General features: G+C 48.2%; 2 protein-coding genes and 1 long non-coding RNA gene across 11 annotated transcripts in view; 2 read left to right on the top strand and 1 right to left on the bottom strand.

The window, feature by feature from the left end:
• The window catches only part of ATP2B4 (ATPase plasma membrane Ca2+ transporting 4), a 96,935-nt gene extending 91,390 nt beyond the window's left edge, over window positions 1–5,545 (top strand). For 5 of the 7 annotated variants that reach the window (XM_053209499.1, XM_027074769.2, XM_015067716.3 and 2 more), the window contains one exon: window positions 855–5,545. In XM_053209499.1, the coding sequence (XP_053065474.1) occupies window positions 855–1,169 (315 nt within the window). In that variant the 3' untranslated portion in view covers window positions 1,170–5,545. The remainder of the gene's footprint in view (window positions 1–854) is intronic. The other 2 variants (XM_027074771.2, XM_015067638.3) reach the window with 1 other exon arrangement.
• On the bottom strand, window positions 1,839–17,090 carry LOC128313078 (uncharacterized). The gene is made up of 2 exons (XR_008293244.1): window positions 16,873–17,090; window positions 1,839–8,161 (listed from the first exon to the last, which is right to left on the bottom strand). It is a non-coding gene; the product is annotated as an uncharacterized LOC128313078 (long non-coding RNA).
• Window positions 12,283–22,560, top strand: LAX1 (lymphocyte transmembrane adaptor 1). Of its 3 annotated transcripts, none has more exons than XM_053209502.1 (6): window positions 12,283–12,555; window positions 12,988–14,320; window positions 16,987–17,096; window positions 17,524–17,634; window positions 18,206–18,291; window positions 20,583–22,560. In XM_053209502.1, exons 2-6 carry the CDS (start codon window positions 14,226–14,228, stop codon window positions 21,375–21,377), a joined length of 1,197 nt encoding a protein of 398 aa, XP_053065477.1. In that variant the 5' UTR covers window positions 12,283–12,555; window positions 12,988–14,225; the 3' UTR covers window positions 21,378–22,560. The 3 variants fall into 3 exon arrangements, with proteins under 3 accessions (XP_053065477.1, XP_053065476.1, XP_053065478.1); XM_053209503.1 differs by adding an exon at window positions 15,239–16,251 and having other exon boundaries at window positions 12,286–14,320; XM_053209501.1 differs by having other exon boundaries at window positions 12,283–14,320.
• The last annotated feature ends 1,876 nt before the right edge of the window (window positions 22,561–24,436 follow it).

The following is a 24,436-nucleotide window of genomic DNA, read 5'->3' as shown; positions in this document are numbered from 1 at the left end:
GCATCAGAGACACGACACGCATTTGAATCATGCAGGCCACCTCTTCTGTCAGTAGTCAGAAGGAAGGCATCTTCTGATACCTGTATTTCCTCCCCATCTGCCAGGGGAGGGCCTGAACGGTGGAGTTCTGCTTTCTTTGGGGGAAGGGGGACATGGTTGAGGTGGCAGGATATAAGCGTATGCATGTTCCCTGACAGCAACTATTAAGCTGGAGAGTCTCAATTTCTTGCATGCTGCCAACACAAACGAAGATTGTTTTGTCTGCCTTGCTGCACGGTATCCATGGTCACTTATCACCCAAAGTATATCCTGTATGTGTTTGGCTCTTTAAGGGGTTTAAGCAGATAACTAAACGTCGGTGTGTGATTTTTCCGTTCCACATTCGCAAAATGTTTGGCCTCAACACAGAAAGCCACGTGTCTGAATCATCTTTTAAGTTTGGCTATTAATTTGCACCTAGTTCCAATGCCCTTGCCTTCCATCCAGAAGAACTAATGAATCTTTGTTTTCTGTTTCGTTTGAAGAATGGATTGTTTGGGAACGCTAACTTTGCTTTGGGTTCTCTACCTTTTTTTTTTCTTTCTTTCTTTCTTTCTTTCTTTCTTTCTTTCTTTTTTTTAATGCAGCTTTTGAAATATTCAGTTGTTTGCCATTACTCACCCCACCCCAACCCCGTGCTTGGAAGTTGATGTTCCTGGTGTTCCGTGATTTCTTATGTGTTTGATTTTGATTGTTGAGCAGTAGTGTCTTGTAGTTTGGGTTTTGTTTCTCTCCTCCAACCACCAGTTCTTTGTTCTACTGGCCAATTCTCACCTTCGTGTTTTCTCGTCCTCCTTTTCCTTCCCCTGGTATAGATCAAAGTGGTCAAAGCGTTCCATAGTTCCCTCCACGAAAGCATTCAGAAACCCAAGAACCAAAACTCCATCCACAACTTCATGACCCACCCTGAATTCGCCATAGATGAGGAGGTGCCACGAACACCACTCCTGGATGAGCATGAGGAGGAAGATCTCGAACAGGCTCCTAAGGCTGGGACTAGGGTGCTCCTGTTGGATGGTGAGGTCACCCCATATGCCAACAAGAACAACAATGCGGTGGACTGCAGCCAAGTGCACATCGTTGCCTCCCATGCGGACAGCCCTCTACACAGCCTGGAGACATCAGTTTGAACTTCATTCTCTGGCTCCCGTCCCCGCTTTTCCCATTTCCTTTCTCATCTGTCCCATCTCTAAGGTGACGATGGGACTTTTCACTGTCATGTCAGCTGCTCCCAAGTATGTGTGAACCCCCACCTGACCATGAAGAGGCAAGAGTACAGACCAACAAGGATTTCAACTTAAACTTGAGTTGGGGTTTGTAGCAGGACCCAGTCAAACCCCAGGCAGGTAATGAATGGTAGAATCTACCCCTTGGGTGTATCAGTTGTCATGTGTAAAGAAATGATGACAATCCTCTTGGCATCTACCCCAACCCAGACTCTTCCCGGTATGTATACATATGTCATCAACTCCTGACTTCTGGATTTTACCCTATGAGTCTGTGCCATTTATAAGCGAGGTTGAGGGTTCAGAGAGATAAAATATCCCCAAACGAAATGTGTTGAGATAGGAATGGAATGTATAGAATCATCTTATAGAGTGGTTGTTTTTAAAATGACCTTCCCATTTTCAAACCTTACACCTAAAGCCCTCTAGCTCTTTCTGTGCTTCTAGTCAAACCTCCCCAAGGTTCTTTTGGTCTTTTGTGACCATTGTCTTCCTTACTTTCACTCTTTCTTTCCCCCCCCCTTTTTTCTTTTTCTTTTCTCTTTTCTTTTTTCTTTTTCTTTTTTCTTTCTGTTTTCTTTCTTTTTTTTTTTTTTTTTTTTTTTGTCATGATGATTGAGAAATTGGAAAGGACATGGCTGAATTGAGTCAACTTTGGCCATTCTCCCTTCTGGCCCCAGTGGAACCCTTGGCTTAGTCTCAGAGGAGGAAAGGTTTCTCTGCTAATAAGATCCTTTTGAAGCAATTGAGAGCTGGTAAGAATGTGTTTCTGTTGTTGTCAGGTTACCTTCCACTTCTAAACTGCCATCTTGTCAGGTGTGTATCATTTCTAAGTGCCAGGGAGCTCAGCCTTGACCATGAAGCTTTCATGTGTTTGGTATGCAATTTTTACCATAAGCCTGATTGTTCTCCTATTCCCAAAGTGGTAGCAGAGGAATTAATTGAGACCGGCCCTGCCTCCTAAGTGGACTTGGATATTGAGGACCAACAGCTGGCAGTTCTAGGACAAGACAGACCATCAAAGCCAACTCTTGTGCAATCCTCCTTGGGTTGACCACTACCGCTTTCAAGGCCTTCTGCCAAGGCCCTTCTAGGACAGGACCTGATTGTTGGGGAAGTGAGTACTGAGAAGCCTTGGGAGAGGCCAAAGGGCCATCCTAACAGGATCAGAGAAACCCTTCGTCCGAGAAAACCAGACACTCTGAGGTTAGGTGCCCAAGTACCAGCTTTGACATACCCTTCATCTTTCTTGTTCTGCTCTTTCGTGGCCCCTAACTCGTCTGGTCTCTGAACAGGTCCCAACCTTTCTCAAATATTCTGCTTTTGAAAATACACATCCCAAGTGGACTCCAGTGACATTTTGCTGACTTGAAGGAGCAAAAGACGCACCCTGAAATTCTCTCCTCCCTCTCTCCCTTTCTCCCACATGACCCACTCAAGGCCCTCCCCAGAATGTGCTCGACTGTAAAGCCCTGTGCCTTCTCTCCCTGAACACTGCCCAAAGCATCCCCTTCCTCCCTGCCTCTCAGGAGTTGGGGACTTTGCCAGGAGATTTTTTTTTTTAAGTGTTCCTTAATGGGACAAGGTGGAGCCACGTTTGCAGGAGCTTCATTTTTATCCCTGCTGATGTGGACATCAGCTCTTCTGTGCAGGGATTATTAGCTCATGTCTACCGGTTCCCGTTAAATAAATGAGGCCTGTCCCCCTCTTTCAAGAGTGATGGGAGTAGGGAGTAGGTCTCGAGGCTCTTATGAACTGCCAAATGTCCACTTGTGACGGTAAGGTGGCCTGAACCTATGCTCTCTGGCCTTCTCTTCTAGATCCCTCATCCCTTACCCCTTCCATCTGAGCTGTCCGAGGTAGAAAGAGCAAGGAAACAATACCCCCACCCATCCCCATTCCTACGCAACCCACCAAATTTGATTTGGGTTTTATAAGGGTCACGTGCTTCAGCAATCTTTTCTCTGTCTTAAATACTCCTGTGGGGACAAAACAGCTCACCCAAGGTGTTAGGTGTGCACATACATATTTATTAAGTACATTGGAAGATTTCGTTCTGTCAAGTCTTTTATTACCTCAGATCAGTTTGAAAAACAAGCCAATAACAAACTTTGGAGGCTATTTTACCATTCCTGCTCCCAAAAGACTCTCATGGTGCCTGACAGGTTACTCTTGAGAGCTTGTGTCTACTTGTTTAAGCTCAATGGTTTTTGTGTGTATTCTAGTTTCCGTGGTAGGAGAGAAAAAAAATAGAGAAATATTATGCAAAAAATATAGTTTTCTTTAGATCAGAAACTGATATTTTTGAGTCAGCCATATGTATTTTGTTTAAAGGATTCGAAATTAAGTGCTGTCATGTTACCCTGTGGAAGGAGCATATAACCAGCTGTTTGACATGACAGGTGACTTAGTATATTTGTAATTGGTTTGAAAACCAATGCACCGTACTTCCTTTCTCCAAACAGCCATCTTTATACTTAGGGGAAAAAAAATTTGTTGGGTTCTAGACTTTTTTAATATAAATTTTGTTGATATGGAATTGAGTAAGTTTAAGTGTTTATGTGCATATGTTTTTTATATAAGTTTTTTTTCTATTCAGTTTTAGTGATCCAACTGGCAGTGAGTCAATATGGCACAAGTTACTAAAGCTTTCCCCCAATATGGTGCTTTAGATCTGAAAAGGGTCTGATGGGGAGAAGGGGAAATTACTATCCTAGATGAACCTAGAAAAATGGGCAGTAGACTGTGAATGGGAAGGAAAGCATCCAGCAAGAAGGGATAACCAGCAGAAAATGAGGGTATGTCCCCCATGGAGATGGGTGCCAGGCTTTTCAGCGACTGGTGAATTAAGATCAGGGGCCTTGGTTGGATTTTGTTTCTTGATGGGTAGCTGGCAGAGTGGTACCCACAACACGAATATCTCTCGGGCTGCAAGGATGCTCTGATTTGGGGGTTGCATTTTTTATGGTTCTTTCACCTCCTGTTGTCCCAGGAGTTTTCCCTTAATGAGTCTTTGTGCAAGGATCTGATTTGGGACTTCCCCTCCCCTAGAAATGTTGTGTGCAATATATTAGACGGGGGATAGATTTCTAAGTGGAAAAATCAAAGGCTGGTTCTAACCCCGGGTGGTAATCTTGGGGCTAGGTCCTTCCCATAGGTGCCCTCTGAAGTGACTCCCCCATCCCTAAAGGTGTTAGACCACCGAGCAATCCTTCTGACACTTGTGGGTTCTTTAGGGTCTAGGTTTCTTCTTCCACTTGAGCGTCAGAGGGGAGAGTTTGCACCGTTATATCTGAGCGTTGACCTCGCTGCCGAAAACCCGAGGTGGGGGGGGGGGGGGGTGTGGCAAGCTCGCATGTGTCCTGCAACCTCTAAATGCCTCACCTCCTTTCTTTCCTGCTTTCTTTTGCCTAACGATTGAAGCAGCCTGGGACACCATCACAAAGTGCACACTTCCTCACTTTCCGTATCTAGGGACCACCCGCTGCAGCGGTGGGGATGAGGCACTTGTAAATGCCTGCTATTCTGAAGCCATTCCAGCCTTTTCCTCAGAATAGACCAGACGCCCTTCCATTTAGCTCAGTGCCAGTGCTCTGCCTTCCCAGCCCTGCTGTTAGGCCTGCTGTCCCCTTTCCTCTTGACAAGGAGAGACGGAGGGAAGTGAGCTCCCCGTGACCGAACTGGCCTTTGGTTCAGATTTGCTCCCCATATGTATATATGCCATATGTGAATATGCCATATATATGTGCCAACAAATCTATCTACGTTGTTCTTTTCCGATCAGCACGCAGATAGGAACTTTGAGTTTCTTCGTCTCTCTTTTTCTGTTCTTCTTTTTTTCAGTAATTAGTATAACAAGCACTGGTATTTTTGTATAAAAAAGAAAACCAAACAAAACAAAAGATTGACTAGTGTGGTCTGCATGCCATCAACAAACATGGCGACAGCCAAGCAGCAGTGTACGCCCCAGTGTGTGTTACCATAATTCGCAGTTCAGCCGAACAGTGCACCCGATCTGTATTTGCGTTCCGATATTATTGAAGCTCTCTGTACAACGTTTTGCATGTATTTATATGGTTCTTAAAGGAAAAAAAAAATGCCGTAAACCGGCAAATCTGAAATTCAAATATGCTGTCCACTGAGACGGGAAGAAGAGGAGTTTTAAAAGACGGGGGAGAAAAAGGGATATATATATATATTTTTTGGAACCAATAAAGCTTGTTGCTGATGAGAATCAGTACTGCCGTGCACTGAAAATAAAAACCCATGCCTACCTGTAACTGCGCTGTCCTCAATGTGTCGTGTCCGCTGGGGGGGGTCGTGTCACCGGGGGTCCGTGGGAAGGGGAACCTGCCACCGTCACATCAGGAACCCCATCCATGCAAGCCCGGAGCTCAGCTTGTCACTGGACCCTGACATGCTTCTCTGCCAGCACGTCCCTCTGGTGACTCGTGGCCCCGCTTGCCAGGCCCCTGCGCCGAAGGTACGAGCTTTGCTCCCCTTGCTTCAGGCAGAATCCACGGTTGGTGGCGCTGCAAAGCTAGAGCTTTTGAGAAAGGAGATTTGGAAGGATTAAGAGTCCGATGTGGCAGTCCTTTCTTTTTTTCTTTGCCTTTATCCTTTTTTTTTTTTTTTTTTTTTTTAATGAAATGCCCTTTGGAAAAATTCATTCCCCTGATATTAGCACTTTTTTACCTACCTTGCCTCTGGGGTTCTCCAGTCCCTCCCTTCCCAAGGTTTCTGTTCTGTTCTGCTAATTGTCCCGTTCCGTTCGGTGAGTCTCTAGCATGACTGATTAGGCCCCACGTTTGGGCCAAAACAGCTCCCTGGCAGCTCACTTGGGCTCTGAGCTTCATTATTTCAGAACTCCTAACTCCCTGCGCCTTTCATCCAGGCGCCCAATCAAGTTCCACAGCTCTCTCTGGAAACATCAAAGAGAGGAAAGGACTTTGTCGGCTCCCCAGGGTCCTTTAGGGAACGTATGATAGGGAAGGACAGCCCAAACTCTCCTGGCTGTTTGAACAGGCTGCTTCTGAAAGGAGGAGCCAGCCCTGAATGAAGCCGGCTTCTGTAATGAGAAGTCTTGTCCCTACTTCTCTGCCTGTCCCGGTTGCCCTCCATAGGCACAGGCGCCCTGCCTGTTTCGGGTCTTTAAAACGGGCTAGGGGAGAAAAAAAAAAAAACGAGTAATAACTAACAGGGGGCTAGGCCTTGTCTGATAACAGAAACCATTCGCAAAACAACCCAGTTTCTTTTTTTCCCATTACAGATTCCCTCCCCATTCATTACCTTTGCTAGAAAGGGATGCAAAACACACAGACATGTATACACACACCTTGAGTCCTTTCTAAGGCTCGGCCCTGTGTCTCCCCTCACTCTCACCTTGTCTCGGCTGGACCTGAGATCTGTGCCTCTGTTTTGCAAAATGGGTCTTTCTCATTTTCACCTCCTAACCCCAGTGTGTGGTAAGGCCTGGAGAGGCATGAGCTTCAAAGCAGCTCTCTGGCAGAGACGAACAACCCCGAGGTATTGTTTTAATAAAGAATAAAACCAGCTCAGCTCCTTGGGCCTGAGTTACTATACAAAAGAAAGAGTATGCTCTTTTCTTCCATTTTTTCCCCCGCCCCCAGTTCTAGAAAAGCACAATTTCTCTGCCTTTATATATGGTTTACGGCCTTGTATGTGGTATATGGTCTTTAATAATGGTTTGCGAGCCTTTCTCAGCCACCATATGCTCTCCCTGTGGTCACTGGCTTTGTTGGAAGCTCTCCACCAAGACTCACTGGTCCCCTCCCAGGTATACCCACACACAGCTGGGCAACCCCCTGACTTGATCTGTGGCAAATCCAAAGATCAGTCATTGGGGACCAGCGAACTCGTTACCAGCCCCTGACCTGGCTCCATTAGGGCATGGCCTTCATGTTACTGCAAGCATGAAGGAAGGTGGAAATGGCACGTCCTTTACCGGCAGATAAATCTGGAAACCCGGATGTAAACAAAACACGTCAACATGTTCCTAAGTTTGCGGTGCCATTTCTGTTCATTTGTCGCCAACATGAACCTAAGCCATGAGCGATAACAACCTTGCTAGACCCTTGGACTGTAATACTTTTAGCCGTGAAAGGGAGTGGCTTCTGTGTCCTGGGCCTGCCCGTCTGCTGACGTGGGATTAATCCTTGTCCTCAGAAGACACACACATAGAAGGGAGTGGCCTCTTCGGAACGGCCTGCCTCTGCCATCTCCTCAGAGGCTGGTGTCAAAACCAGAAGGCCACTGGACGCCTCCAATGAGAATTTAAGTGGTCCGCATATTGGAAAAGCCAAATTGCCATCAGAAGCTTGGCTTCTGCTCACACAGTCTGAACAAGGGGAGCCCCTTGAACCGTCCGAGTAGTCGGAGCCTTCATACTCAGACCCAGGTGTATCCACCTCTGCTCTTGGACAGACCTGGTCCCTGAGTTCAGGGTCAGCCAACATTTGGTTTCTCTGATGTCCCCTGTAATAGAGGCCGTCCTCCGTTACATGGACCATCCTCCAGACACGGCACATTCGTTGGGTGATAGTTTTTTTTGCGTGCTGGACCCAGGAACACTACCGTGAACGACTGATCTGTGTCTTAGAACTCGAGATCCTCATGGCTGGGCCTGATTGAAAGCAAATACACACGAAAACTGACTTGAAAGAGGAAGTGAGGCCGAGGAAGGCAGGGCTGGGGACCCACAGTGGCCTTCAGCACCTGTGACAGGGAGAACAAATACACCTGTGGTCATCCAAAGCCCTTCGTCTGCGTCAAGAATCCCCACGTCTTCCTGCCGAACCTTTGAACTGAAACTGCTGCTCTTCAGGTAGGAGAGAGAAGGGGTTTGAATCTTGTCTGCTCACCCTTTGGCGGAGAATCTGAAACAGAAATTCGAGAGGTGGAGTCGGATCCTGACGTGTGGGCAGCCCAGAAGGCAAGAGACTGGTGCCCCACACTCCGCTGCTTGAGGGGCTTGATTCTCCACCTCAACAAGGGGACAGTTGAGCTACATCAATGATTTTCAGGTTACCCTTTGAAGATCCGAAAGGGATTCCTCAGAGATAATTCAGAGCCCACAGGTGTTCAACACAAGTAGCCTTTTTTTTTTTAAGGTATTTGGCTTCTAGGTCAGTGGTAGCTTTAAAAAATTGCCCTAAGGGGGGAGGGCACCTGGGTGGCTCAGTCGGTTAAGCGCCTGACTCCAGCTCAGGTCATGGTCTCGCGGTCCATGAGTTCAAGCCCCGCGTCAGGCTCTGTGCTGACAGCTCGGAGCCTGGAGCCTGCTTCGGATTCTGTGTCTCCCTCTCTCTCTCTCTGCACCCCCCCCCCCCACCCATGGTCTGTCTCACTCTGTCTCTCACAAATAAATAAGTGTTAAAAAAAAATTGTTAAAAAAAATTGCCCCAAGGGTACTGTGGACCAGTCCTCTCTGAGGCCCCCCACTAGCACACTGAAACGATCCAAACACGAGGGACACAAGTTTTGTGTGATTAAATACACCAGCAAGCCTAATTTGCATCTTGTCTTGATTGGCTCCCGTTACAGTTAGCAACATCAACACACATGCATGAGAGTAAAACTTACTGATTGTGGTCCATCCTGCTGAGATTGTGACCTCGCTGATTCACCCTTGGAATTTGTTGTGGAAAGAGCAGTAGTCTGGGGATGCAGAGATCTAACCCAGCGGAATGGCATAAAGTTACAAGCTGTCTCTTTGAAGCCACGGTGGCGAGGGCCGGCCGGGGAATGGGAAGGCCTAGGATATAACCCTGACTCTGCTACTAATTTGTTGCATGACTTGAGGGTCTCCTCAACTCCGACACTCTTTCCATGTTCAGTCCAGTGTCAAAAATGGCTATTAGTAGCCATTGGAGAAGGCCTAAGAGGCATTTCTCTTTCATTGCTTGATCTCCCCTGGAATGTAGCATTATCATGCGTGCATTGGACGTAGGTGCATACCGGGACGTGCACGGGCAGGCTCCACCCGGGGCTCAGCCACTTATACCGACAACAAAGACAAATTGCTCCGCAGCCCTTAAAGTACAGGAAATCTGTTTCTTTTCTTAATTAAATAAAGCCTAGCACCAAACTAGCTAAGATCGGCAAGAGGCCTGTCATTTTTTTAATGGTCTCGTCTCCTCCCCAGCCTTGGACGCTGGTCCGCTCATTCATTCAACAAGCACACACTGTGCCCGGCACCGTTGCTGAGGGGAGACTTGGGGTGGTCAGCAGACATTTGCTCATCAGAGATAACACCTCACAGTTATCTCTGCTTCGTGGCTCTCCAGCCGCTAGGGCTCCAGGGGAGGCTACCAAACACGGAACTCCAGAGGGACCAAGAAGGCAGACGTCTGCCCGCCAGACTTAAGGAGGGTGCTCTCTTGCCCATCACCAAGCCACCTCTTCCAGGAAGGCCTAGCCTCACTGGGGGACAGCCCTCTTGCTTCCAAATTCTCCTCTCTCTCCCCAAGGGCCTTGGGCAGAGCGGGGGGCGGGGGAGCAGAGAACTATTTCCATACTTTCTAAATCTATTTATCCTAACCCTGCTCTCTCTCAAGTTTAACTTAAAAGGAAAGTATCTGCTGCCTTTGTTCTGGGTTTCAGACTTGCCTGGACTAGAGAAGGCCTCCAGCACAGAAACAAGCGAACAGGAGGGGGATGGGGGGTTAAGGCTCCAGCGGCACCCTGCTGTGGTGTGGTTGCTGCAGCCCCCAAACCTTCCCAAACAAAGCCTGGCTGGAGTTGTCTTTCACACAGGGCAACGTGGGCTTGTGTGTGTTTGTTCGTGTGTTTGTTTGGTTTTGGTTTTGGCCCAGAAATACAAAAGCTACTGTGGGGCGCCTGGGTGGCTCAGTTGGTCGAGCGCCCCACTTTGGCTCAGGTCATGATCTCACAGTTTGCGAGTTCAAGCCCTGCCTGGGGCTCTCTGCAGCCAGCATGGGGCCAGCTTCAAATCCTGTCTCTGGCTCTCTGCCCCTCCCCCCACCCGGGCTCAAAAAATAAACATTAGAAAAAGAAGAAGAGGAAAAAGAAATACAAACGCCACTGTTAACCCCTTCCTAGGGCAAAGGAGACCCAACACGGGAGCTGGGTCCCCCTTCCTACAAGGGGCAGCGAGGACAGTGAAGGGCTTGCCTCTTTCTTTTGGCTGGATGAGCACACGGCGGGAGAAAATGCTGGACACCGATTTCTTTCCCAATATCTCACCCCGTTACACACTTAGGTCATAAAGTCACAGCAACAATAAGCACCTGAGAGAACTTCTCAGAGGACCCCCCACATTCTGATGATGGTCAGGCACCGTGCCAAATGCCAGAGATGCAATAAATAAAACAAAGTCCCTGCCCTGAAGGGGTTCAAGGGCTACTCGAGGAGACAGACATTTGAACAACTAATCCCAACAATCGAGGGCCGGTGCCATGGGAACGCAGAAGAGCAAACCCAGGTCCAGAAGGGGAAGTCTTCACAGAGGTGGTGACAAGACATATTGTTTTAAAAAATAACTCTATTTCTTTATAAAAATGACACTTGCTCTATATAATAACGCAAGCGATAAAATCCCGAGAAGGAGGTAACAAAACGCCTCAAGGCCCACAACCCAGAAATAACCAGTATAAAACTCTTCAAATGGATTTTATTGGAATTTTACGAGACAGAGAGGAGTCTGTCCGTCACAGTGGAGGAACCAGCGCAAGGGCCAAGGACGTGGAAGTGACCAGAGCCAGGGCTGCGTGGAGTGCAGAGTGCCCGCACAGGGGTGCCCGCTGAGGCTAAGGGCCGTGTGCTAAGCATCTAGAGCTACGTGGCGGGAGACTTCCCATACATATGCATGGCACCCGGGGGGCTCAGTCAGCCGAGCACCTGACTCTTGGCTTCAGCTCAGGTCATGATCGCATGGTTTCGTGGGTTTGAGCCCCACGTTGGGCTCTGTGCCGGCAGCATGAAGCCTGCTTGGGATTCTCTCTCTCCGGTGCTCGCTGCTCCTCTCCCACACGTGCTGTCTCTCTCTCTCTCAAAATAAATAAATAAAATTTTAAAAATATTAAAAAAAAAAAAAAAAAAAAGGAAAGTGCCACACGGCAGGCAGGCAGGCAGGCAGGCTAAACATCAAGAGAGGGAGAGACAAAGACCAAAGGGGGCAGTCCACTGAAGTATAAAGAAATGAGTCGAATGCATAATGAGATAAGCATACAATAGTGGCCCCGTTTAATGAGCTCCTACATATGCCAAGTCCTAAGCTAAGCATGGTTCATGGTTAGCCCGATTCATTTTCACAACAGCATTACCTAAGTAGTATTACACTGTCCATTTACACCCAAGGAAACACCCAGAAAGATTAGAGGACCTGCCCAAGATCACCCAAGTAGGTCATTTAGGATCTGAACTTGAACTGATACTCTTAGCGCAGTGCTTCTGTCTTGCCTGAGGACTCTGAAAGGTTTCGGGTATTAGCAAGATCCGCTGAGTTAGCACAGAGCCTCTCCCCATCAACGGGTTTTGCTCACTTGGATGCGTAAGTTCTGTCTGTTTAAAACCAATCTCAATACTTTAGAATCCTGTGTCACGTTCAACCCCGAACGAAATCTTGGAAAGCCGTTAGAGGGAAACACCAGACCAATCAGATTTAAAACATATACCCTATTTCCCAGGAGTGAGTCGTTTTCTTCCATTATTGTGATGAATAATTTCACACACCTATTTTGTGTTCTCATTTGTTGGTTTGATTGGTTGTTGCATTGCACAACGGGGAGGGAAAGGAGAACAGGGCGACAGGGCGCAGCTGGGTCTGAAAACCTGGAGCTTGTCTGCAAAGCCTCCTTTCAGAAGGCTGTTTCCCTTAAGCTGGGGTGGGGGGGGGCGGGGAGGAGAGAGTCAGGAGACCCGGAGGGAAGATCAGTCTGACTCAAGCATTCTGGGTAGATAAGAGAACCAAGGTCTTAAGATGATCACGCAAGAGAATTTCTTTAAAAAAAAAAAAAAATTTTTTTTTTTTAAAGTAGCTGTTCTGAGGTTTGGTTCCATTGGCCCTTCTCTTGGACTGCCTTCCAAGTTCCCAGTTTGCACACAGCCTTCTGGTACCAGAGGCTCAGGACAGGCCTGGGGAGCCTAGCTTCTCTCTTCTACCAGTCCCGGCCACCAGGGCCATGGAGCAATGGATCTTCTCCTGAGGAGTCCTAGCTCTACGCAGACCCCACCTGAAGGACAAGCAGACAGACACCCAGCTTCCGGTTCTCGAACCAGCGGCCTCTGAACCACCTCTGCTTCCTACCGGGTAAGTCTGCGTGGAGGGAGGGCAGCGGGCACCTGGAAAGGCAGAGCTCTGGGGACAGCCGGCCAGGACCCACCAGCGGCCCCCCTGCCCTGAGGGCCTTGTGAGAGCCTGGACGCGCAAAGCGGGGGAGAGCAGCCCCGGGAGGCCATGGGCCTCAGGGTCCACTGGGAAGAGGCAGAAGAGACATGGTGCTGAGGCACTGTCTGTATTCCGTGCTATCCCTCTGGGAGTCCATTGCCTTGTGGAAAGCCAAGTCAGAGGCCCTTCTTTCTTTGGTTTTTTTTTTTTTTTTTTTAACGTTAAATTATTTTTGAGAGACAGAACGTGAGTGGGGCAGGGGGAGGGCAGAGAGAGAGGGAGACACAGAATCTGAAGCAGGCTCCGGGCTCTGAGCTGTCGGCACAGAGCCTGACGTGGGGCTCGAACTCACAGACTACTCCCGGAGCATGACCTGAGCTGAAGTCGCATGCTTAACGGACTGAGCCACCCAGGTGCCCCTCAGAAGCCCTTCTTCACATCCTCATAAGAGTCTTAGTGGCCCCTTCTTTTTTGGACCCTCCCGAGATGCAAAGAGAGTTTTAGGAGATGGAAAAAGGAAAGAGGAGAAGGGAGCTAGAAACACATATTGAACAGTTGTGTAAGTTTGGGACACTTTGGGTAGACACGGGGTATGGGGTCTCTGGCCTCTGAGATAGCCACACAACAAGCAGGACTGTGACAGATCTCCAGAAGAGTCCTGTGAGGGAGACAGCCAGCCGACAGGGGCCACGGAGGGCAGGGCTTCAGGAGGGAATGGCCTCCAGGGGCCCTGCTGACCCAGCATTGGCTTCATCCTTAGGGTAATACCCAGAGAGTCTCAGAACGTGAAACACAGACCAGCTTTGTCAAAATCACTCAGGGAAGTGTCTATGAAAATAGCCTGCCTCCCTGCCTCAGAACCCAAAGGAACAGTCATGAATCTCCCTCCACCTTGTCCCATCTTTAGCCACACTCCCCACAGACCACAGCGCACCCGGCCAACCCAAGGAACAGGGGGTGAAGACATGGTTTCTGCTATCTTATTGTAACTGAGCAGCGTTTCCTGTGCCCCAAGCTTCATTAGCACATTGGTGGTGTCATTTCCTGTGACGACTCTCTGTTTCCATTCTGGCAAAATGTTTGCTCTTTTCTGTCTGCTTTGAGGGTTGGGGGAGGATGGGCTTCTCACAGAGCCTCTCTCTCGGGCCTCTTGGCAGTTCCCCCCTCCTTGCCCCTCATACTTCCACCAGAAGGCAGAGAGCGTAGCGTCTCCCTGAGCCACGTCGCTTGGGGGACACCATACCCGGCTGAGCTCTCGCCTCCGGCACTGTAACCACATCCAGGTAGAAGCGAACCTGTTGTTTTTGTATTCGGGGTCAACGCAGCCTGACAGTTGCAAGGTAGATACAAGGTAGAAAGTTGGCGGGGGGGAAAGAAAGTTCTAGAAAGACTGGAAAACATGGGGATGGGGAGGGTGTCCATCGTTCTTATCTACTTAAAAAAGTGGTCATGATGATATGTAAAACACAAACCAATTTTGCCTTTTCTCCTGGGGGTCGACAACTTGGGAAGATCCAGAAGTGGCAACATGCACTAGCTGATGAGAATTAAGAGAAGGCTTAGAAGGAGAAGCTGAAGCCAGAGAGGTTCCCATGGAAATGGATATGATCACCCCAACCCTTTCAGAAATCAGAGGGGGGACCTCGGAGGCCAGGACTCTGCAGGAAACTGGTGGCAGCCTGGACAGGTGAGTGACTCCACCCTCCCCAGATTTAGACAGACATCCCTGGTGGACCCTGGGGGGGGGGGGGGGGCTCTACCCCAGCAGTGACCCTAGCCCTCACAGCCAGGCTCAGGTCCACTGAGACCACCAAACTCCAGGCTTAGAGAAGTTTTCTCAGGGCTGCTGGGAGGAAAGGAGTTGGTGTTGACGAGAAAAAAGGAGTCGCAGGGGGTAGCTGTGATAACACAGGATTTCCCTAGAGCTCGCTGCCTGGCCTGGTAGGATTTCTGACCTCCCAGAGACCCGGTCCATCACTGTCCCCAATCTTTCCTGTCTCAGGTCCCAACCACCAGTCCCCCCACCACAAAAAACACACAAAACACTAGGCCCTCCCATAATGGAAACAAAAGGCCTACTTTTTTCAATGATGTGTTTTTAGGTCCTAAAAACTTTCCATGAATGGAAAATGCAACCATAGATGTGATAACGCTATATCTTTAGCATATAAAATCTCACAGAACTAATCGTGGATATAAATTTTACTGCTAAAACTTTCAGTATCATACTGACAATAAAAAAAAAAAAAAAAAACCCATCAGCAGTTGAAGCTTTAGCAACACTGGTGGGTATAAATCTCAGTGCTGCGATAACAAATACATTTTTTTAATGTTTACTTTTATTTTTGAGAGCCAGAGAGAGACAGAGTGCGAATGGGGGAGGGGCACAGAGAGAGAGACAGACAGACAGACAGCATCCGAAGCAGCCTCCAGGCTCCAAGCTGTGGGGCTCTAACTCACGAATCACGAGATCATGACCTGAGCTGAAGTCAGAGGCTTAACCAACTGAGCCACCCAGGCGCCCCAAAAATGATAAATTTAAAATCGCTGTCGTTCAGGGAAATAAATGTTATTACCATAACAAACAAATATATGTCACCTGCAGGTGAATAGGAGCATTGATGGGGAATGAATTCATAAAGCTGTCAGAACTCGGAATCCCCCCAGAAATCATCACTTCTATATTCCTTCGTGTTTATTAATTTACGCACTCATTCAACAAATATTCATCATGTCCTTACTAAGTATCAGGCACTGTTCCAGGCACCAGATAAACAGGATAGACAAGTCCACGGCCTCCTGGAGCTTACAGTCACGTGGAAAAGTCAGATCTTAACGGATAAACAAATCGATATGTAATATAATGCCAGTCAGCCTTAAGTCTGAAAAACAAGAGCAGAGTTAAGGGGACCAAGAGTAATAGAGTGTGGACTGGGAGGGCCTGTCTGAACAGGTGACATTTCAGAAGAGACCTGAGTGAAATGATGGACCGAGCTACGCAGACACCTGGGAGAGGGCCCTGTAGGTCGGAGGCAGGACTACGCTTTGCACGGACGAGGAAGAGCCTCGAATCCTAGCTGTCAAAGTCAGATGGAAAGTGGCAGGAAACGAGGTCAGAAGACAGACAGAGGCCAGCACGTAAGGTGCCAGGATGTCTTCACTGGGTAGGGACTGTGGCTGTCTTCCCAAGTGTGATGGGAAATTATGCAGGTCACAAGAACATGGGGGACGTGATCTGGTTTACTGTCAGGAGGACCACACTGGCTCGTGCGTGAAGATAATATGCCGGGGTCAAGAGGGAAAGCCAGGCGTCGCATGCGGGAGGGTGCTACAAACCTCCACATGGACCGAGCGTTGGCAGTGGAGGAGCAAAAGGTGACTGGGTTTGGGAAAGATGCCCAGGATGGAGCAGACGGAATCTGCTGCTTGACCGGAAGTGAGGTGTGCACGAGAAGGAGCGCTCAAGGACGGCTCCAAGGTTTCCGACTGAGCCACTAGATGATGGGAGACACCACAGGAGAAGCAGGCTTATGAGAGAAGAACAGGCATTCTGTTTGAGGCCTATTTGGCTGGAGACGTCCACTGGGGAGCCTGGCGGAAATGTCCAGTGTAAATTGGGTAAACAAGCCTAGGTCTCAGGAGGACAAAACCCTTCCCTGGTAGCTGATCGGGTTTCTGATATTTGGAGGTAGCAGGTCCCCTGGCGATTCCCGCCGTAACCTCTGTTGGCTCTTGTTACAGTGGCAGCAGCCCCAGTCCTGTCAGGGAATCGCCAGCAGCACAAACCGTCTCCTGCCTTTGCACCGGTTACGCCCCACGAAACAGCAAATGTTGCTTGGCGGCCAGCTCCACACGTTGGTGCGCGGGGGGGGGGGGGCTCAAGTGCCGGCAGGCTGGACTCCGGCACAGAGAGCTCCCTCACTGTGCGTGGGGTAACCCCTCTTCCACACAAGACAGGAAGCCCAGGAGTAGGGGATAAGGGGCAGTAAGGGCAGAGGAGCATGATTTTGCAAACTTGGAGGATAATGTGGTGCGGTAGAAAGAGCACGATGGTTGGGTCCAAACAGACCTCAACTCGCATTCTATCCCTGCCCCTTCCTACCCGTGGGATCTCTGATACATTACTCTGCCTTTCTGAGTCTAGAATCCAGCATTCAGAAGGGACAGTTCCCTTCTCCTGTGTCCAGTGTCCCTCTGTCCATAGAGAAGACCCTCTCTTCAGCCAAACAGCCTACCCACCTCCGCTTTCCGGCACTCAGCTCCCATTCCAAGTCCTCGGGCTCCAATTCCTGTTGAAAGCACCTTCTCCAACCTCCTCAGCCTCCTACAGCTGGCCCTTGGTTTTCCTCACAGACATAAAGACCACAGCAGTGCCATCTTTTCTGGGTTCGCGGGCTTCCTCGCCATCCTCCTGACCACCATGATTTTCTACGGCCTGTGGAACTGGAATAAATTGAAGAAGCGTGAGTCCCTTGTTCACCCAAAGTTGGGACCCACCCCCCCACCCCCCACCAGGGTCAATAATCTAGCCTGGCGTTTAAAGCCCAGTTTATCCTCCAGGGATAAACTATCACACTGGGGAATCCTCTGTTCTTCTCTGACACATTGGTCCTTGTCTCACTCGAGAGTCTACGCTGTGTCTCCATTTTGAAAGCCGTTGCCCTGGGACTTTTGTGTCCCAACCCTTGCCCCCGGCCCCCCGTTTCTTCCTCCTGCTTCTGTCTACCAAGTCTTCTAGCTCAAATGGAATTGGGCAACTGTGAAAATGTATATTTTATGATACATAGTGAGGGTGGAGAATATTTTCAGGGACCACCTCATCCCCAAAGGTCCCCACATTCTGTGCCACTGGCCTCTGCCACGATCTCCATCTCTGTCATTGCCTTGCAGGACAAGTTCCTTACTTCCGAGTTACCATCATGCCCTTACTGACTCTGTCTCGACCCAGACAAGGAGCCAAAAATATTTATGACTCCTTGCCCCAGAGGCAAGAAGACCTGGGTAGGTTTTTCTTTCTAATCCATGGACTGCAGACGTTACTGACCTTCTATGCCCAGAATGCACCTCTCACCACCCAGAGGCAGCTTTCTTTAAACTTTCAGACGTTGTGCCCTTCAGGGAGCATGGAAGAGGAGGGGATAGGAGGAAGCACTGGGGGCCTAGAAAGCTCTAAAAAGAGAGTTAGGGGGCTCTAAAAAGGTTGGGGGGTTGTTTCACCTTGATGTGAGGTTAGCAAAGGACAGGTGAGTGTGTCTAGGGATGGGGAAGACAGACAGAGGAGAACATGGCCTCCGGCATTACAGGCAGGGAAGGTTCACCCCAGGAGCCAACTTCCCAGCCTCCCCAGCCCCTGTGCTAGTTACTGTCCTCCTGTCGTCTGCTAGAAGCTGAGGGCAGTTCCCGGGCTCAGAGCACATCATGCCCGTAGCTCTGACCCTCTCACCACAGAACATCAGGCCCCAACTACCAGACGCCATACAAACCTACTTCACCCACGATGCAGGGACTGCTCAGGCTGGAGTGCTCAGGGCACCGGCCAGCCATCCTCAGGGTTTGTCCTCTGTCCTTTCAGGGAGACGTCAGTCAAGGAGTAACCGTATTTTCAGTACCGAGAGCCTCCTCTCCAGACATTCTGAGAGCCCTCCTTCTGAGCATGTGGTAAGAGTCAAGGGAAAGGACAAGTCCCTTGGGAGAAGGGATGTGTCTCCGGCAGAAGAACTGGGGGAAAGGAGTTCAGGTCACAGAGCAAACCACATGTCCTTTGGCAGTCACCCTGTGACCCTATTAATACGTTGGGAAGACTAGCCTGAGGACCTCCCTACTGCCCAGGGAGAGAAATGAGGAAAGATAGGCACAAGTGTTTGTGATGTTAAGCAAGGCACCAGGGCACATATATTCAAGGACATGGTGTTAGAACTGAAATGGATTGTTTTCACCAAGACAGGTAACCCTTTATCCAAAGGAGTCCTGTCCCCTTCCAAGTGATCACCTCAGGAGGGCACACAAGCATTCCAACAAGGCTGTCGGTGCTCAAAACACCCTAAAAACCCTGCCGTGGTAATAACTTCTGGGGCCTGTGCCAAACTATTTCAATTATCCTCTGGGGCAGGTATATTTGTAGGTCACTGAGCCCCGTAGCTGGCGTCAAAAGTGTTTGATCAAACGTGGGATTTTTTTTTTAATTTTTCTTTTAATGTTTATTAATTTTTGAGAGAGAGAGAGACAGAGTGCACATGGGGGAGGGGCAGAGAGAGAGGGAGACACAGAATCCGAAGCAGGCTCCAGGCTCTGAGCTGTCAGCACAGAGCCCCACGTGGGGCTCGAACTCACGGAGTGTGAGATCATGACCTGAGTTGAAGTTGGACGCTTAACGGACTGAGCCACCCAGGCGCCCCAAATGTGAGATCGTTTTTGAGGTGACCAGGGGAGTAGTATAACAAGTACCGATAAGTCCACATGTCCTGTGATCAGGCTCGGAAGGCAGCCCCCAGGGAGGACTCCCACAACCCTGTGGCACCCGACACGGTAAAGGGAGGACTTTGAAACTCAGGGGGCTCATTTCCATAGATAAGTCTTTGTTTGCTTGTCGAAGAATCGGTTTGTGATCGTCTCAAGTGAACACAGTCCCGCTGCTGCTGACCCCCTGCTCTCCAGCCTACCCAAAACCCAAAGATTTAGGGTTCGAATACCATGCGACCATCTTCCCGCCATCCTCCCCTATACCCCATCCTTGGGCTCTGCTCCCACCTCTAAAGACTTCCTGGGGGAGCAAGCCTGCGTGGCCGATGAAGGGCAGGAAAGAGGAAACTCCACTGCCAAAGTGAGTTCCAGCCCTTGGGGGTGGGGGCAAGGCGGGGTGGGGAATCCTGAGGGGATTTTGCATTCAGAGTGCCACACCCAAGTAAGGCCACAACGTGTCTGGCTTGGGCTCTGTAGTGTGTGAAGAACATTTTGAACCAATTGCCAACAGGTGAAAATCTAAAAGGTTTCGCATTCAAGTCTGGAGGCTTTTCTTGAAAAGTCAGAAGCTCTGGAAATTTCAGACCGGCATCCCTAAATGGCCAGAATCATCTGAGCCTTTATGTCAGCCGCCCCTTTCATGATAATGGCAAGCATTTGTTAGTGTTTTTGACGTGGCAGTAGCTATTCCAAACACTTGGCACATGGTCATACACTTACTCCTCACAAACACCTGTATTATATAGGTATTATGATTATCCTCATTTCCCATGCTGGAAAGTAAGGCCACCGAGAGATTAAGTAACTTGCCCAAACCCAGCACAGAGTAGCGAGGCTGGGATTTGCACCCTGGGTCGGGGGCTGAGTCGCTACTTTTAGCTACATTGTCTCTCAGTGGGTTCTGAGGCAGCAGGCTGTGTCCAGTTTATCACACTCCCCCCCACACACACACTCCCCGGTGAACACTCATACTGTGGCCAAACACTAGTAGCAATTTACACGTCTACACTGTTGCTAAACTTACACTTACACTGTGTTGTTACACGTACACAGTTGCTCTCCTCTTCTCTCATACCTGCCTAACATCTAAAGCCCTGCAGGCCGGGGGATGCCTGCGTGGCCCAGTCGGTTGAGCGTCCGATTTCGGCACCGGTCACGATCTCTCGGTCTGTGAGTTCGAGCCCCGCGTCGGGCTCTGTGCTGACAGCTCGGACCCTGGAGCCTGCTTCGGATTCTGTGTGTATCTCTCTCTCTGCCCCTCCCCTGCTCATGCTCTGTCTGTCTCTCTCTCTGTGTCAAGAATAAATGAACATTAAAAAAAAAAAAAATTAAAGCCTTGCAGTCAATTTAGAGATTTAGAGATTTTTTCCCCAAGGGGAAGAAACAAGTACAAGAACTACCAGACAGTGGTACTGGCTGGGGAAGTAGAAAGGCTTTGCCCATATTTCCGCTTCCATATCCTATCACTACCCTTCTCTTCTTGTTCATAGCCCTCCCAAGCAGGCAATGTCCTCTGGGTGCACAGAGACCATTATCCTGCCAACGGCTATGCAGTGGGCATCTATGACAATGCCACAGGGCTCCAGATGCGTGGGGACCTCACTCCCTCAGCACACTATGTCAATGTCACAGCAGCCAGAGACTGCCTGAGCATTTCTTCAGAGGATTCCAGAGATTACATCAATGTCCCCACGGCGGGACAGATTGCTGAGACTCTTCTCGCTTCTGCCAACACCACCCCCACGAACAGTTTTGCCCCCCCAAATGCTCAGAAGCTGGAGCTTACTGAGGAAAGAGAGCAGGGCTGTGGGAATGCCAGTGACCACACCAGTTTTTGGTCTCCAAGGTCTGAGAGCGATGACCCACTCAGCGATGAGGAAAGTTCTTCTGAGACCTCAAATGACTATGTCAACATGGCAGGGTTGAATCTTGAGGCCATCCACGGGAAGCAGCCCTGGATGGTTTCTCGGTGCTACAGAGATTATGAAAATGTCCCATCGGCACATGCCAGTGGAAAGCAGCAGCGGGCGGAGGAAGAAGTGACATCCTCAAACACAGACCATGTCGAAGGCAGGACAGGTGGTCCAGGGACCCACGTCCAATTTGTCATGCAGTCAGGGAGGTTCCTGGCTCTAGGGGATTATGTGACCTATCCGCCATCTGCACAGAAGGAGACTAGTCAGATGAAACATGGAGAAGAGATGTCAAATGAGGCCTCTGATGACTACGAGGATGTGTTAGCTGCCAACTTCGGAGATGTGGACCCCAAGGGGCCAGACGCATAGCTCCTTCCTGAAGAATTAGGCCCCAGGCACCCAGCTGGAGAGCTATGGGGTGCCAGATCCACAGCCACCACAGGGTCTAGTACAGACCCTTGAACATCCTTGTATTTCAGTGGGTTCGCTCAGGTAGAGTAGTACAAAGAGGCCGAGATACACAGGAGTTAAGGAAGTCACAAAAGCCAAGGTCTGGGAAAGCCAGAAAGGAATTCTTCTGAAGCGGGGTGCTGTTATCTCTCATACCAACCTAAGAATGTTTGCTGAAACTGCCTTATAGGATGGTTAGCAGATTAAAAATACGAGAGTACTTTAGTGCACAGTGGAAACGTGAAGTAGCCTCAAAGCATTACCTTCACAAATACCAGCAGGCTGCAAAGCAAGAATGCAGATTCGTCTGTAATCCAGGCAGAGGCCAAAAAGAAGGGACAAGTCAGAGTTGGGGTGGGGCAGCAGCTGCCACTTGAAAAAGAGTGTGGACAACCAAATGCTAGAGAAAGATGTGGAACACCGGGAATTGTCATTCATTGCAAAGTACAGTATCCACTTTGGAAAGCGATTGGATAGTTTCTTAAAAGCACGCGTGTATTATACAACCCAGCCATTCCACTACTAGGCGTTTACCCAAGAGAATTGAAAATTTGTGTTCATGCAAAAGCCCATACGTGACTAGTTATAGCAGCTTTATTCATAATGCCAAAACTAGAAATAACTCAGATGCCCTTCAACAGGTAAATGGAAAAACAAACTGTGGTATATCCACACAACGAGGTTGTCTATACTCAACAGGAAAAAGGAATGAACTATTGGTTCATGTGACAACAAGGACAAATCGTAAGTGCATTTGGCTAAGTGAAAGATGCTAGACCTAAAAATCTACGTATTGTATGATTCCATTTCTATGGCCTTCTGGAAAAGGCAAAACTATATGGAAGGAAAACAGGTTAGTAGTTGTCAGGTTTGGGGAAAGGAGAGAAGTTTACTATAAAGGAATTTTTAGGGTAATGGGGCTATTCTGTATTGGTACTGTGGTGATGGATACGTGACTCTATAAATTTGTCAAAACACAAAAAAACTATACAGCCCAACGAGTGACTTTTATTGTATGTAATTTTTTTTTTTTAATTAACCACGCTGTCAGGGGAAGCCATGATGGAATGCAGATTAAGACAAATAAAACCTAACTGTCTTACGAATGTATGATATAGCCTCGCGGAAGGTGGGGCCGAGGGGGAAGGAGCTGACTAATTAACTTTGGAAAATAATGTTTTCACTTGAAACTGTAAGACAAGGACACACACACACACACAAACCTGTACATAACACTGTACTCTAGTTGGTAAATTTGTATCTCAGAGGAGGACAGGTTAGCAATTCGGAAACTCTTTAAATGTATACTAAGTTTGAACAAATAAGTAAATATAGATAAGGAGAAGCAGATTTCTTACTATCAGAAAAAGAGGAGACAAGTACAAGAGGCTACAATAAATTCTGTGGTGTTGATGAACTAGAGTTGGAGGCATAGTTTGAACTCTTGTTTACTTTGATATAGGTATGAATAGATACAGAAATAAATATACATATGTATAGAAATAGGCTAGTATACATATATTTCTCAGCTCTGTCCACTGGGACATCTAGAAGCAATGGCACCCTGGAAGCAATGGACACACTGAGCACTCAGGTCTTGGTTTCTAAATATCATTCTCAATAAAAGGAAACAGAGCTCCTTGGAAAAATGGCTAGTTCTAGAGCTGGGACTGGGAAAACACATGGGGAGCTTGACCTTCTTGTAGATGAAAGAAAGAAAGAAAGAAAGAAAGAAAGAAAGAAAGAAAGAAAGAAAGAAAGAAAGAAAAGAAAGAAAGAAAAGGAAAGAAAGAAAAGGAAGGAAGAAAAAGAAAGAAGGGGGAAGGAAAGACAAGAAAAGATGAAGGCATGTCAAAAGGAGTCAACTAAAAGAATTCCCGGGGGCAAAGCTAGAACAGTTTCAACAATGAAAACAAGTAATTATGATACAAATCTATAACTCAACAAAGTATTCTTGAGTCCATACCAATAAATGAATAAAATGGAAGAAAGGAATAAACTGTCTTTCCAGATGAATTCTGAATAATAAGTATAGGAGAAATGAGGGGAAAAGAAAATCATTATCGAGACACCACAGAGCGGTATGTTGACAATGCTGGAATTAAAAGATAATAAAAAAAAAGATACCACAGAATAATTGCTGTGAGCAAGTCCTAATGAATGCTAAAATTAGTGGATGACACCTTTTTTTAACTTTATTAATGTTTTTCAACTTTTGAGAGGGAAACAGAGACAGAGTACAAGTGGGGGAGGGGCAGAGAGAGAGAGGGAGACACAGAATCCCAAGCACGCTCCAGGCTCTGAGCTGTCAGCACAGAGCCGGACGCGGGGCTCAAACTCACAAGCCACGAGATCATGACCTGAGCTGAAGTCAAACACTTAACCAACTGAGCCACTCAGGCACCCCTAGCAGATGACACTTTAAAGAGAAGTAAGACAGTTGCATAGCTTCAGAGATCTCCTCCCAAATATCTATACATTACTGTAATGACTTTAACACATGTCCACAAATTATTCAATACTCACCCTGGAACTTAATTCCCCTCCCCTTTAGTGAGGGCTGGATTTAGTGACTCTTTTCTTAAATATAGAAGGGGCGGGGGAGTAAATTTAGAGTGGAGACACTCAACAGACACCACCTGAACCATGTGATCAAGGTTAACTTACCAGTAATAAGTCATGCTGTTATATGATCAAGGACAAGGGTACTTCACCTCTGTAGTATTCTTCCTTCAAATCCACAAAATCCCATTCGTATAATGAGAAAAAAAATCAGAAAACCCAGATTGCATGACATTCTACAAATACCTGAGCAGAACTTTTTTTTTTTAAGTTTATTTATTTTGAGAGAGAGTGTGTGTGTGTGTGTGCAAGCAGGGGGGAGGCAGAGAGAGAGGGAGAGAGAGAGAAGATCCCAAGCAAGCTCCACACTGTCAGTGCAGAGCCCGACAGAGGGCTCGAACTCTCAAAGAACCGTG

This window comes from Acinonyx jubatus, chromosome E4 (genome assembly GCF_027475565.1).
Source record: "Acinonyx jubatus isolate Ajub_Pintada_27869175 chromosome E4, VMU_Ajub_asm_v1.0, whole genome shotgun sequence".
Taxonomy (NCBI): Eukaryota; Metazoa; Chordata; class Mammalia; order Carnivora; family Felidae; genus Acinonyx; species Acinonyx jubatus.
The sequence above is the reverse complement of the archived record's forward strand: the minus strand, read 5'-3'. Positions and strand labels throughout refer to the sequence as shown.

Coding starts and splice junctions, on each gene's coding strand:
- LAX1 (XM_053209502.1), top strand. CDS start 14,226: ATGGAAATGGATATGATCACCCCAACCCTTTCAGAAATCAGAGGGGGG. Junction 14,321..16,986: donor ACTGGTGGCAGCCTGGACAG/GTGAGTGACTCC, acceptor TTTTCCTCACAG/ACATAAAGACCACAGCAGTG. Junction 18,292..20,582: donor GCCCTCCTTCTGAGCATGTG/GTAAGAGTCAAG, acceptor TCTTGTTCATAG/CCCTCCCAAGCAGGCAATGT.